Consider the following 13,711-nt stretch of genomic DNA (forward strand, 5'->3'; position numbering starts at 1 on the left):
AATAACTATAATGCTGGCCGGTGTAGCCTCAGCCTTATATATGCCGTGGTATGCCGCAGCCTGGCCTTTGTCGCCACAGACGGCAAGTTGGATATTCAACAGCGAGTAGCATGCCGGTTCCAAGATGAGTTCCTGCAGGCGCAGTTGAAAGCTACCGGCTCGGAAGAGGTTTGCCTGGACGATTTAGAGGCTCTTACGCTTATGGTACATTTCCAGTACGATAAGAAATGTTCCCGCTCGTCTCAAGTACAGAACCATTTAGCAAGCCTCTTCCTGACACACGAGTCCCTAGTACTTATGACGATACGATTATGCACCAGCGAAACACCCAGATCTGAAACAACGATTGGCGGCCAGTCTTTAAACGGCGTACTAGAGACGGACCGCCGCACACTGCTTTACTGGCATGTATACGGGCTTGATGCTTTCCGTTGTCTGGACAAGAAGATCGCGAGCAGGATCCCTGAAAGTGACGCATCTGTTCTTACAAAGCAGCTGCCCAAGAACAACTCCCGCGGCTATCTCGACGCCATCCTAGACCTGTCTATCATAGCGCGCGAGTCTCTGAATCTGCTATGCAACATCACAGCGAGGCATACGGGTGTGAAGATCGACAACGTCACATCATTGTATCGGCGATTGGAGCAGTGGCGTCTTATAGACTGCCCACCGCACCTTCAGAGGCAGCGAGACAGCTCAGGACGCTTGAAGCTGTCGATCGGACTTGCTCATTTCACATCCTCACCGTTGCCATTGTCGTCCCCTCCCTCCTTGCATGGCCATATCCAGTCACTCGAACACGTCCAACTCCATAGGGCTGTCATATGGCTCTTGGAAATAAACTGTTACATGCAGATTGAGGATTGCGTCTCCAGGTACGGCATTCAGGACAGCGTGGATAGTCTTTCCAGTGAGATGCTGGCGTTACGCGTGGAGTCTGAGAGTGTCGGTTCTGTTCGTGATGCGGTCGAAGTGGCCAGGTCTCTTCTGGAATACCAGGCACGGGAAAAAGAGCAAGGGAAGAGCTGTAGCGACTTGCCTTTTTCGCTGGCAGATTTGGCTCCCTCCATTATACGTGACTGCTGTTCTGGTGCGTGTATATGGGCCTGCAACCGTGGCAAAATGATACTGGACATGCAACGTCATGACGCCCCAAATTTGCCTTGGCTGCGGTCTGCATCACGGACGCATAGCGGCAGCGAGGTGGGCGGTGGCATGAGAGAAAATGAGCGAAAACAGACGTACCTCACAGCTGCGACGACGCTGAGGAACGCCGCTGCCAGCGCAACTTCGCACAGCGACACGCAACCTATTCTCACGATCTTGGACCAGAAAATCGCTTTACTCCAAGAATTCACGACTTTGTGAGATGCGACTGCAAGCTTTCACAAGCCAGTTTTATGTCTTCGATTTGTATCTGAATTGTATTCCAGAAAGGTATGTCATATCATCGTAAGTCTAACGACGTTTATCCTGTCTAAATACCCCGTGATAGCCCATTACCGCCCGTCATCGTGAAGTCCTAATGCATTAAAACATGTACGAGAAAATGGAATGCCAAAAAGTTGATGAGATTGAGGAGAAGTCAGACAAAAAGCCCGACATTCTGGCCTCGCTGCAGTCGAAACCGCGCGAAAACATTAACAGCCTCTTGCGTGCCGTTATCGTCAAAAGGTTGCACAATCCACACTGATCGTCTTTTGGTGATATGTGTGCGGCCACCTTCCAAATCTATTATAGGGCACCAGTCAGAGTCCGGTCTATGCAAAATTAGATTGCAAGGGCAGCCTTGCGGGTCATACCTTTCAGGCCAGGAGGCGGACGTGGCTCTCCTAAGTCTACGATAGGTGGTGCCAATCCGTCGAAGTCCTCGTCCGTCATGGATAGATACGACGCCGGGTTTTCGGAAAGGTGAGGCATGGTCTGCAGGTCCACGAGATCTGGACAAGGTAATGCCACGATGGGCGTCGTCTGTGGGGTCGGAGTCTGAAGTGGAGCCGATGAGACCGGCGGCTGCTGCTTTTGACCAACATCCTCAAGGTTGTTGAAATCATCCAGCGCGGCGGCAGGCTTGGATGGGCTGATCTTTGAAGGCAGCGAGTCTCCCACAAACCCAGCCCACACGTTTTGCTCCGGCTTGTTCCAACGGTTCACAGCCGTGTCGATGATGGTCTTTTCGGAGGCGGTATCCAGCTTTATGCCAAGTATCGAGCCAAGGAAGATGAGGTGATGGGCCAACATCTGGGCGAGGTGCTCCTTCATTGCTAACCACAACGTTGGACTGTGACGCATTTCAGCTCCTAGCAAGGCATGTGGGAAGGATGGTGACGTGGTAACTCGGGTGGAGTAGCCAACACCGAGAATGAGGCCAAAGACGAGGAGGAGGAGGGCTCGGTGCGTCTCTCTGTCGCATTTGGACAGGAACTGAGGAGTCAAAATACGGTCAAGGCGGCGCACAATTCGCGACCCGCATAAGTGTCCGGCAACGCAGAGATCTCGGTGGGCAACGTGGCCGTTCCAACCGGTATGGGCGAGAGAGGTGGTAAAGAGGAATATACGAAAGTCGGTTGTCAGGTCGGCATCCACGGCACGGCGAAGACTCTCAGAGTTTCCCACTTTGTCGCAGAGTAAAGCAACGATGCTGCCGTCGGGAGGCGAATAGTCCGGGTTTGTCAGCCAGCGGATCAGTGTGTCTTCAAAGATGTCATCCCCCAGGGACTGCGAGTGGTGAGGCCTGATCTGGTCTATCAGGGTGCGGACCGACATCGGGACCTCTGGCGTAGGTCCAGGTCCGGCTATACACAAGACGCACGACGGTTAGCTGAGTATCAAAAGTGATGTAACAGCATAACGAAGTGTTAGAGGTACAAACAGCTCTGGAAGATATCGACATCCACGAAGCGCGTTCGCACGCAATAACAGAAGGACAAAACCTTCCGTTCATACCCTCGCACGGCAGAAGACAAGCATGGCTTGCACGGGTTTTCCTTGGAGCACTGTTGTTGGAAGGAACATAAAGAGTTAGGGTTACTGCAAATGCATGGCATGGTGTTGGTGATGGTGCCTACTTGTATTTTCAACATTTTACACCGCAGACATGCACGCTGTCTTCGCACCTCCAGAACTTTGGCCTTCTCTTCGGTAGATAACTTCTTTGTGCGGCGGCCTTGTCGTGGCTGACGTGGTTGTGAGTGTCGAGCAGAGCGAGATCGGTTGCAGTTTGTGGGGTGAGCGTCATCGGACGTTGGGCTAGGCTTGATGTTGTCTTTCGTAGTTCTTATCAAGGCAGGCACTGAAGACTCGGTGACAACAACCAGCTCAGCTTCGACTGAGATCTCCTCTGTTTTCATATTGCTCTCGCTTTGTTTTCTCAGCGTCTTTCAGTCCTTTTGATTCCCGTCTTCAGGAGAGGGGGGACAAGTGGCAATATTAAGGTTGAGCAAAAGACGACCGAGCTGACGGGCAGGGATATCGAACAGGGGATCGTTCTTGTAATGGACAGGCTAGTGTTTTAAAAGTAAAAATAAAACAACCAAGACAGGTGCGGCCTGAATCCGGGGGGTGGGGTTCGTGAGGCCAGATGAGCTGTGTTCAGGAAGAAGGATGGGGCTCCTAGCAATATGCACAGACTGGTCCCGGAGGCTACAGCTGGGGAGGCGTGGAATATCAAACGGGCTTCACCCAGTGGGCTTGCAGCGTGCAGGGGAGGGGAACTGTCCGAAGGTCGGCGGCAGGATGTGGGCGAGGCAAAGAGCCGTCATTCGACATGGAGCAAGAAGATCACCAAGCGTATTCGTAGACGCAGTCAGCGCATACCCTCGGTGCTAGGAGGCTCGCAAGTACAGCCGAGCTGAAGTAAGTCGCTCCCGCGAGATAGCTGGGTCCACGTTGTTCCATGCAAGCATGCGGGCTCTCGTCTTTGTAGAGAGCCGTCGACGTCCCCGGATCCCTGCAGGATCTGGCGTTAGTGTGAACGGGTGTTGGCGATCGTGAGTGGCTTGACCAGGGATTGCTCTCGTGGGGAGGACGAAGATAAAAAGAGAAATTTCGAAGGGGAGCGCAAGAATTGAAACTGAGAAAAAAAACGAAGCAAAAATTTCCTGCCAGCGATGCTGGCAGCCACGCCGAAAAGCCAAACGGGTGATGCCATTCTGCCTAAACACCCAGGCTGCAAAAGAAAGCCTAGGCCCGGCTGGCTGGCTAAGTCATGCACTACTCCGTGCTTGCAGCTGCGTCTTGCCTGAGAAATCGTACCGTATTGCATGTTGGCAGGCTGGTGGGGTAGCTGGACATGCTGGGATGGAAGGATGGCTGGGGAGGACCTGCTGCCTGCTAGGCCGGCACAAAATGAGCCACCGTACTCCGTACACGTAGATTGCAGGAATGCAGAGATCGATCGACCTTCCAGACAAGATGAACAAACCTGCTGCCGGCTCCACGATTTTCTTTCGTCTGCCGCCTGGCGCAACCAGCCAAATTTTACGCTGGCCCCGCTGGCCAATCATGCACCATGTCGACTGTTTCTTGGCGTCCAAGCCAGCTGAAGCTGTCCCCACTAGCGCCCTTTAGCGGTGCAGGCCAAGCTGAAAAATGCAGGACTGATGCATGCCGGTCCCACTTTCTCGGCACCCATGCAAAAGGCCCCTTCAAATCGAGAAAGAGGCTCGCTCCGCCATATCTTAATCTGGGTTTTAGTGCAATATATGTACATACGCCATATATATATGTAAGCCGGGCTAGACCTCACTCCTGGTCTCATGATTTGCACAATGGCATATCGCCAATTCAGTGTACTTCACATGCTTGAAGATTGTGGAGGTGCTTGGATACTATGAAGGCATCATATAAAGGAATTCTCTTATCACGCGACATCGCCCTTTGTCGCATTGCATCCGGGCCGCCATCTAACACTTACATAGTAGACGTTGACAGTCCTTTCAGCTTGCGATACGATCTGACCGGCACCACTTAAGCCATACCATAGCCGGGTAAACTATGACGTATATAGCCCATTGACGCGGATGGCAGAGCGGGGATTGCCGCGTTTCTCACAGAAAAGTCAGCCGAGCAGGGTCAGAACCTCCCGTAGTCGTTTCACAAAAGTTCCATCCGACGGGAGGACTAACAAGCATGTCCCATCTAATAAATCGCAAGAAAAAAAAGAAATTAAATGCAAAGCCCTTTAGGCTACGGAGTACTTAGCAATATCTGACGTCATCTCTGTTTTGTAAAAGAGGACCGACGCGTGCCATCACACGAATATGGTGAGCACAAAAGTTCAGCTGCTCGTGCTCGGCCAAGATATCATCACGGTACGGAGTATTTGTGTCACCCGGTAACCGCCGGCCCGCGCCGTTTGACTTGGCGAAAAGTAGGAGTGACAATATTCAATACGAATTGAAACGTCCACACTTGCTGGCTCGGCTGCAAGACATTTCTTTTCCAAGACGGGCCTGCTCGCAAGCTTATGGGAGTCTGAAGTATACGAGCAAGCCGTCAGTCGTTCATTTCACTGGCAATTCGCAGTCTATCTTGACGTGCACCTGGTTGGACTTCAACCTACTCCGTGAAGGCTCAACTTGGTTTTTTAGTACGGAGTACTGCGCCAGTTAATTTACCCGTTTTTTAAGCCTCCACAGTCAACCGCCTATTACCACATGTGTACGGAGTACGAAGTAGACAACGCCATTAGGTAGCTAGCGGCCTAGGGCTCGGGGGAAACCCGTACACATATATGTTGCCGGGTCTGAAATGGCATTGAAAACTCTGGATAGTGTCTTTGGCAGCTTGGGGCGGATGGGCCGAAGGGTTAGGCTGATCTGAAGCCGAGAGGTCTTTCAAACAATGGCCGAAAGGACGAATAAGCTGCCACATGGTCTACTAGGAACCGCGGTTAACAAGCTAGCTGGAAGTTCTACATCTATTTGAGAAAGATGCTAGGACCTATTGTGCCGCACATGATCGCAGCTGCCATGCTGTATGCTACACGTGACACACGTGACGGCAGCTTAATTACAGTTTAAGAGGGAAAAGCACGAAGACGGTATGATAATGCTACTTTAATATTAACATCTCTGTAGAACTTCGACTTCTTCCTAGGAATGTCGAACTATCCTGGCGGCGTCATTGCCATATGCCGCTTCTGCTACATTGACAGTTGCTTTGGCAAACTGAATAAACGTGCATTGGCGGGGGATCAAACGACTGTTCATTGTCTTCCACCAAATATTCCCTGGCTTCTCCCAACTGTAGCCCCCAAAGGCCGAAGCTGTCAGGTAAAAGGCCTTGTTCGGAATACCGGAATTGACATGCGCCCCCCCAAAGTCGTCGGATATTGTTTTGTACTTAGACATCCTGTCGGGCTGGGGATCTTTGCCCTGGATCAGTCAGCCAGGATCCCAGGCTTCAAAACGGAGAATAATAGAAACAAGATTGTAGAAGAAGAGAGATGGCGGCTTACGAAGCGAGGATCGTCGTAAGCTGCTCCAGGCGCCCTCATGCTTCGAAGAGCTACACCTCTCTCACCTGGCAGAAAACAGCCTTCGCCAATAAGCCAATTAGCAAGTGTAGCCGTCTCATAGTCTGCCCATTGCTTTGTCATGCTCCCAAAACAATCCGAGATGTGTTCATTGAGGGCCCCGGGTTGGTCCTCGTATTCCAGGGGACTGGTAAACACGGTCACGCCATGCGTCATTTCATGGCCGACAACATCTAAACATTGAGCAAAATTGCACAGAAGCTCCCCACCATCACCATACACCATTTGGAGTTTGTTTGAGTCCCACAAAGCGTTGTCGAAGTTCGTTCCAAAATGCACACTACTGATAGCATGCATGCCGGCATTGTCAATCGAGTTCCAATTGAATACAGTCCTGTAGAAGTCGAGCACTTTGCCACAGTTGTCATAAGCATAATTCACCTGGTGGTCGCTGGTAGGTGCTTGGAGCTCACGTCTTAGTAAACGTCCAGGGAGAGAATTTACGTCGGCGATGTTCTCGGCTGAAAATATGCTGCGGTTTTTTGAAGGCCACCCACCCATTGATGGCATACAGCTGTCACGGCCGTGATAAGTCGTTCTATTTATGTGACATCCAGTGTCCGTCGAAAATCGAGAAATCTGATTATTGAATCGAGTTTCGCTTGTCTCTTCAATGTTTGAGAGCGGCGGCGCATCACCAGCTTCTGGAGGGGGGAAGGTTGTGGTGGCACTGAGGCACGCCCGCTGATAGCTGACTGCAGACCGCAGAGCGCGATGGATTAGGCCCCGGTGGTATGCAAGGCTTTCCGAGGCTGCTTTCCGGCAACTCTCGCTGTTTTGACAGCTAGAGGTGATTCCTTGAAGAAGATGGGGAGGGACAATTCCACAGAAGTGCGAAGCGGACATAGATTCACAAGAATGGTTGGTATAAGGTGCGGAACGGTAAAATATTATGAGATGCTTAGGAGATAGGTCAGAATTGGATATCAAAGTATCTAAAGAAACGCGTTCAATGCTGTGTTGCTTATGTCTAGAAAACAGCGAGTGTTCGCTCACAATATCAGGGTCTCCGTCGCAACTCCCTGCGGCATTGTTTGGACATGACAGAACCCGGATAATGAGCACCTGGGGAAGGAGCTACCTGAACGCACACAAAAGATACCGGGTTTGACAGCTCCATGTAAGTCAAGCTAATTCGGGTTCAAAGAAAATAGGCAGCTGTAGTCACAGAACTGCGGCGGTATCCATCTCGAGTCATACATCTTTTTTCTCAAGTCTTCGTAACATCGTCGCTTGCATTTGTGCCTTCTATGATCAAGCTGCACCTGATAGCTTCAGCAGACTTTCGCGGCCTTGAAAGAGCTCAGGCCTTGCTTTGTGCAAAGCCTGCACGGTTCGCTGAACCAGCTCTCGGGTTTCCTTCTCTAGCTGGTCCTCCGGGGGAGAGAGAACTTGTTCAAAAACTGGAATCAGCTGTGGTGTGAGCTGTTGAACAGTCGGCTCATTATGATCATCTTCAAGCGAAAATTGTCAGCTTCCGTAAGATCAAGATGTTAGGGCCCAGCGACTGGGATGGGACATACACAGATGATAGATGCACGTGTAGATGGGCTTGTTTTCTTCGTAATCCTCCGTGAGAGGAAGACGCTGGACAACAGAGGGCAGGTACTCGGCAATGGGAACAACGTCAGGGTGAGCTGTGATCAGCCGGCATACAGCCGCCGCTGCGTTGTCGTGAATTCGGTGGCCAGTGTCATCAAGAGCAAGCAGCTGTTCCAGCTTTTCCAAAACAATGGGAAAGCTGGAAAGATATGTTTTGCTATCCGTCGAGTTGCTGATGAGTTGACCGATTGCATAAGCGGCATTGCTCTTCGTCTCGAGGTCTTCGTCGTTCAGCCGATGCACAATGAGTTTCAGCAGTGTGCTGGTGTACGGTGTAACAGTGGAACCCATGCTCTCGGTGCAGCCGCCGATAGTGCCGACAGCTGAGGATCGCTCATAGGACTCATTTGAGCTGGCAATTTTCATGATAGGCTTCTCAAAGATTTTCCACAGCTCACCAAACGTCGGTCCGATGGCAGTCGCTAACGCCATCACAACGTCAAGAGCCGTTTCGACGACGAGCCAGTCGTACTCTGAACTCTCCTCGGCGTTCTGCGCATCTTCCTCGTCACCCACATCTTGTTGGCACGGGTGCGCCCGAGTGATAATTTGTCCCAAAACGGTGACAATTTCCTGTATTGCGTTTTCCTGGGCAATAATAGCAGGACCGCATGTTTCCAGAGTCGCAGCAACATTGCGGTTGATATCCGTTACCACGTCCCTGAAATACGGAAACCAGTCAGTGTTCAGAACGAATAAATCATTTCGGCAAATTCCATGTGAGTACATAAGGGTAGTAGTGAGCCAGAGATCAGAAGTAGATTAAAACGGGTTCGCAGCATTCGCACAAGTGCGTCAGAGTGAGCTGGGTATACCGTAAGGTGTTCATCATGAAGGTTCGACAGATTCGTGCTTGATGGGCGCATAAAGTCAAGGATGGATCATCAAGGAGGGGCTTACCGTTCAATTTCATCCTGCCAAAGCTCAAGGGTCGGCTTCGTAACCAAATCCGCCAACTTGGAAAGTAGCGGCGTTGGAGTCTGTGCAGGCGGGAAGCCGGGTTGCCATTTCAAACCGGTCGATTCCGCAGTCAGCTGCCAGACCCGGGCATACGATCGCCAAAGCATGCCCATAGCAGCCTTACGAACACCGCTGTGGTGGTGCTCCATAAGGTCCTTGGCAATGCTAACTGCCTTCTCGAGGTATTCCTGCATTTCCTCTTCGCCACACGCGTTGGTGATGACGTCACCAAGCACCTCAACTGCGACTTCCTTTTCCTCGGCTTCGCTGTCCATACCAGCCCAATCATCGTCGTCGTCTTCGTCGTCCATCAGATCTTCCAGATCGTCGATGTCGAGATCGTCGATGTTCAGCTTCTTGCCACTGGTGGAGCCCCCAGAAGCAATGATGGCTTTCTCCTCTTCCGTGAGCTGAAGGACAACATCTTCTTCATCATCACCATCCAACGCGTCGAGCAGGGCCTTGAAGACACCTGGAAGGAAAGGTTTGAATTCACGCCCATACACCTTAGCCAGAGACGACCAGAAGATGAAGCTACTCTCCTTCAACCGATCATCATCCAGACTGAGATTCTCCTCGCTGGCCCGCATGAGGTCCACCACGTACGGCTGAAACGGTTGTGCGCCGACAGCAACAGCGATGCGACCAATGGAGTCGAGAACGGCACTGCGAAGTTGTAGCTCCATATCCTCACCCGTCACAGTGACAAAGGAGCCAAGGGCCTGCATGCTCTTTTCAAAGTATGGCACGAACTCTTTCTCGAGTGATTCTGCAATCGCTCCAAATGCGCCGGCTGCCGCGATCTTCACACGCGTATCTGGGTGGCTGAAGAGTTGCCCGATAGGTTCGATCATCAGGAGCGCATACTCCTTCATCACATCGGACTTGAGGCCATTAGACACAGAGTCAAATGCAGAGCAGACGGCACGAATAACCTGGCCATTCTTTTTGGCAACTTGCTCATCCTGGGTCGGAATCATGGCAGCCTGTAGATTTCTGGAAAGGGCAGCCATGATTTCTTTGTGCTCAATAGCAATGTCATCGGGCATTTCTTCGGCCAAACCCGTGAGGCCGACCAAAGAGGCATGGCGCACAGTGCCGTCTGGGTCGTTCAAGAGCTGAATGACGATAGGAAGGATCGTCTTCAGCTGGGTGTTGACGAAGTCCGGGGCGCCCTCGGCGCAATTGCCCAGGGCCAGTATGCCAGCTTTGCGCAAGGCCGGATCTGCCGACGAAGCGTACTTGGGAAACTCGTCGAGTAGGGGAACAAGCACCTGGCGAGGGGGGAGCTCGCTAGCTAGAGCATCAAGAAGGCTCAGAGCAACATGACCCGGTGTTTCGTCATCGAGCGATTCATCGTCACCGATCTCTGTCAAGATCTGCATTCCCTTGACAACGAGCTGCGCAGCCATATCGCGCATGGCCTGAATCTTTAGGCGACGGTAGTGAACAGTCTGGGTCAGGAAAGAAAGAGCCTGAACACGAACGTCCTCATCAGCTTCTGTATTTGCGGCGAGGTCGATCATAAACTGAAGAAGGCTCTTGAGATGATTGCCGATAAAAGCGGGACTGAAAACTAGGAACTGCTGGAGGACATCGAAGACTTGCTGAATCTTTTCGTCGTCACCAGCGTCAACGGAGTTTTTGAGCACAATGCCCATGAGCGGAACCAAGTCCCGAACACCGCCAACGGCCTCCTCATCTTCCTCTTCGTCGCCCTCAATAAGAACAAGCAAAGCGCCAATGGACATGACTGCATTGATTTGGACATCTGCACTGCTGGGGTCCTTGATAAGCTGACCAAAGAGCTGAAGAAGCTTTTTGACGTGGTCCTTGTAGATCACAGGGTTCGCCTCCACAGTGCTGTACATAATGTAGGAACCGATCTCGCGCTGTGAGACATCGCTGCTTGTAGCAAGCGTGAAGAGTGCAGGGAGCAACTCAGGCCATTCACCGTCGTCAAAATCATGTGTCGCAATGGCAGCAACAAGATGCGCGTCCGAGTGGCGGCACTTGGCATTTTGCTCCTTTAAAGTGGCGTCCATCAGGTGCTCGCGAACTGCCTTTTTCTGGTCTGCCGAAGCAGAAGGCCAGTGCTTTGGCACCAGTCTAGAGGCCTGAACGGCCGCCTGCTGCCTGACGCCAACATCGCTGTTCGTGCAGACAATTTCAATGAGCAGCAACAAAGACTCTGGGTGCGCATAATAGCTCTTTTGAAGCTCGGCGGTAATCGCCTTGAGTCTTGTTGTGTCCGCTAGAATAAAAGAGTTGTAAGGTCAGAAATGGGAATAAATATTTTTGCAGGTGAAAAATCGAGGGAGAAGTCAATCAGCCACAGATATGAAACACGCACGTATTTGGCTCTCTTGGAGCAGGCTAGCAAGCTTCTGCCCGTCCATACTTAAACACCCGAAATGAACAAAACAAGCAAGAAAGGTAAGCAGACAAGCAAAAAGTCTGGGTATCGTGTCAGGCGCTGGGAGGTGTATGTGGCACGCTGAAGAAAAATTGGGATGAAAAAAAAACACTAGAAAAAAATTCACCTTAAAAAAAAAAAAAAAAAAAAAAAAAGGCGGCGTCGATAAGATATCTCAAAATCTAAAACGCCAAACTGCAGTGCATTGACCGTCAATTCGTATAGCGGGGTAATTCCGTGGCTGTTAAAGTGTGGCTTGTAAAATGGGCCGTGAGATAGGAAGGTCTTGGTGCAGCCTGTCTGACCAATCAGAAAATATCACGTGGACTGTCACCAAGCTTTCCAAAAATAAGCACTAGTGAAATAACGGCCATCTACTCCGTACGGAGTATACATCCTACCAACAGCTTTAGGGAAATATATAGTAAATCAAGAACATACGGATACTTCATCAGCATTTTGCGGCTGATTCGGCTAACGACCCCCCCCGGAGGCCAGACTGGGGCTGGCCGAGAGCTAGAAAAGAATTTACTGGCTCCATATGCATGTTTCGGCACGTTTTCGCATTGATATTGCAAGTAAGCTACGCAGCGAGTACATCTAATGAGCTACCAATATGCGCATCCTTCAATGTCCCAGCCCTCGCGCAGCAAGTATCGCAATTTACTGTGGACTACGCTTCCGTTGCAACGACGTAATACGGACTCAGCCACTTCACACTGCATATTGAAACAGTTGATAGATGGACCCGATTTGCTGAATCTAGAGCTGCATGTTGTAGTCCGGAGCCATTGATTAATAGATAAGGCACGAATCCCTTTAGCTGACCCGACAGCTTTAGTTCCTGCTCTCAATCTCCTCTCTCCATCTTGTCTTTAGTTTTATTTTCAGCATTGCCCCCTTCGCCTGCTTGAGACGCTAGAAATATGATAGGCTTGCCACTGAAGACTTTGAGGTCACGGTTCAGGGCGGCCCCGACCAGCCTTCCACCGGCCCCAAGCACTGAAACTTATGGGGCATATGAATTCACCGGCGTGCATACCGAATCTCGAGGTTTCTGGCCACTCGATACCGAGAATCCTATCACCACCGGTAACCCTTTCACCGCCGGCAACCCTTTCACTACCGACAATCCTTTCACGACGAGCATTTCTACACCAACCGGCAACCCCTCAAGTACGCTTGCGCTTTCTACCGATCAACCGAAGGGAGCGCATTTAAGTTCCGGGGAGATAGCTGGAATTGCAATCGGCTCTGTCCTTGCTATTGCTGCCATAGTTTCGCTTGCTCTGATTCTATGTTTGCGAAGACATGGACAACGTCGGCGGCAGATGATCCAAGACGAAAAACTCGCGGAAGTAGACAACGATGAGGAAGTGCTGTCGCCACCACAGCCACAGTTACTTGTACTGCATTCCGAGATGCAAAGGGCCGAAGCTGTTGGCGGCCCAAAGAATAGTCATTTGTCTTCTCCAAATGTTCAAGATGACCCACCAACATATGAAGAAGTTCAGCACGGGTTGTCGCAGCACGAAGACCATTTTGCTCCGGGCGCAGTTAGCAATGGCTTTCAGCAATATATATTTCAGCCCCGGACCGATGATGGGCCTAAATTGAATATTTGACCAATGCATACTGCTGTGGTGGGATTATCAGACTCTGATTTTTGTTTCTTTTCATCTGGGTCGATGCCCTAGGCGTTCGAGACCGTGTGTACCGAGCCTAGAAGAGTCAACGTATATGCTCGTTTTTAAGGTAGAACTTTGATTATTGGTTTCCATCCTCTTTTTCTGTCCGCCTGAAGGTGAAGTAAAAAGTCGTTAGAATTTTTAGTCGCAGGAATATCCCAGATACTGACGTATATAGAGAGCTGGCATTTCTCGTTGAGGCTGGCTTATTGCCCGTACACTGTAATCAAGGATTGATGCTCGTGTGATCCAGCCAGAGACGGCGTACTCCGGGTCATGATCAACGCTGGTGAGACCACTTGGCGCAATCTCATGACTAATAAATGAGCACAGCTCGGGATGCTGCTTCTGGGGTATGTACCCGCCAGCCTTAGTTTACGTCGTAGATAGCATTAACTGGCTTGTTCGTATCACATGGACAAATATCAGTCGGCACCAGGATAAGGTCTAAAAACTTTGTGACAGGCAAAACTTGCACATTTCACCATGTAAGCACTTTGACGGCAA

General features: G+C 50.9%; 2 protein-coding genes across 2 annotated transcripts; both read right to left on the reverse strand.

Moving 5' to 3' along the window:
- Window positions 1-1,770: 1,770 nt before the first annotated feature.
- On the reverse strand, window positions 1,771-3,350 carry CMQ_5897 (uncharacterized protein; the record flags this gene model as incomplete). Its single annotated transcript, XM_014316543.1, has 2 exons — window positions 1,771-2,795; window positions 2,873-3,350. The coding sequence occupies 2 exons, from the start codon at window positions 3,348-3,350 to the stop codon at window positions 1,771-1,773; spliced, it is 1,503 nt and encodes a 500-aa protein (XP_014172018.1).
- A 4,442-nt stretch (window positions 3,351-7,792) lies between these two features.
- Window positions 7,793-11,499, reverse strand: CMQ_5879 (importin beta-4; the record flags this gene model as incomplete). Its single annotated transcript, XM_014316525.1, has 4 exons — window positions 7,793-7,992; window positions 8,062-8,801; window positions 9,041-11,354; window positions 11,454-11,499. 4 exons carry the CDS (start codon window positions 11,497-11,499, stop codon window positions 7,793-7,795), a joined length of 3,300 nt encoding a protein of 1,099 aa, XP_014172000.1.
- Between the last annotated feature and the right edge of the window lie 2,212 nt (window positions 11,500-13,711).

The sequence above is a fragment of the Grosmannia clavigera genome, assembly GCF_000143105.1.
Source record: "Grosmannia clavigera kw1407 unplaced genomic scaffold GCSC_146, whole genome shotgun sequence".
NCBI classification, from domain to species: Eukaryota; Fungi; Ascomycota; class Sordariomycetes; order Ophiostomatales; family Ophiostomataceae; genus Leptographium; species Leptographium clavigerum.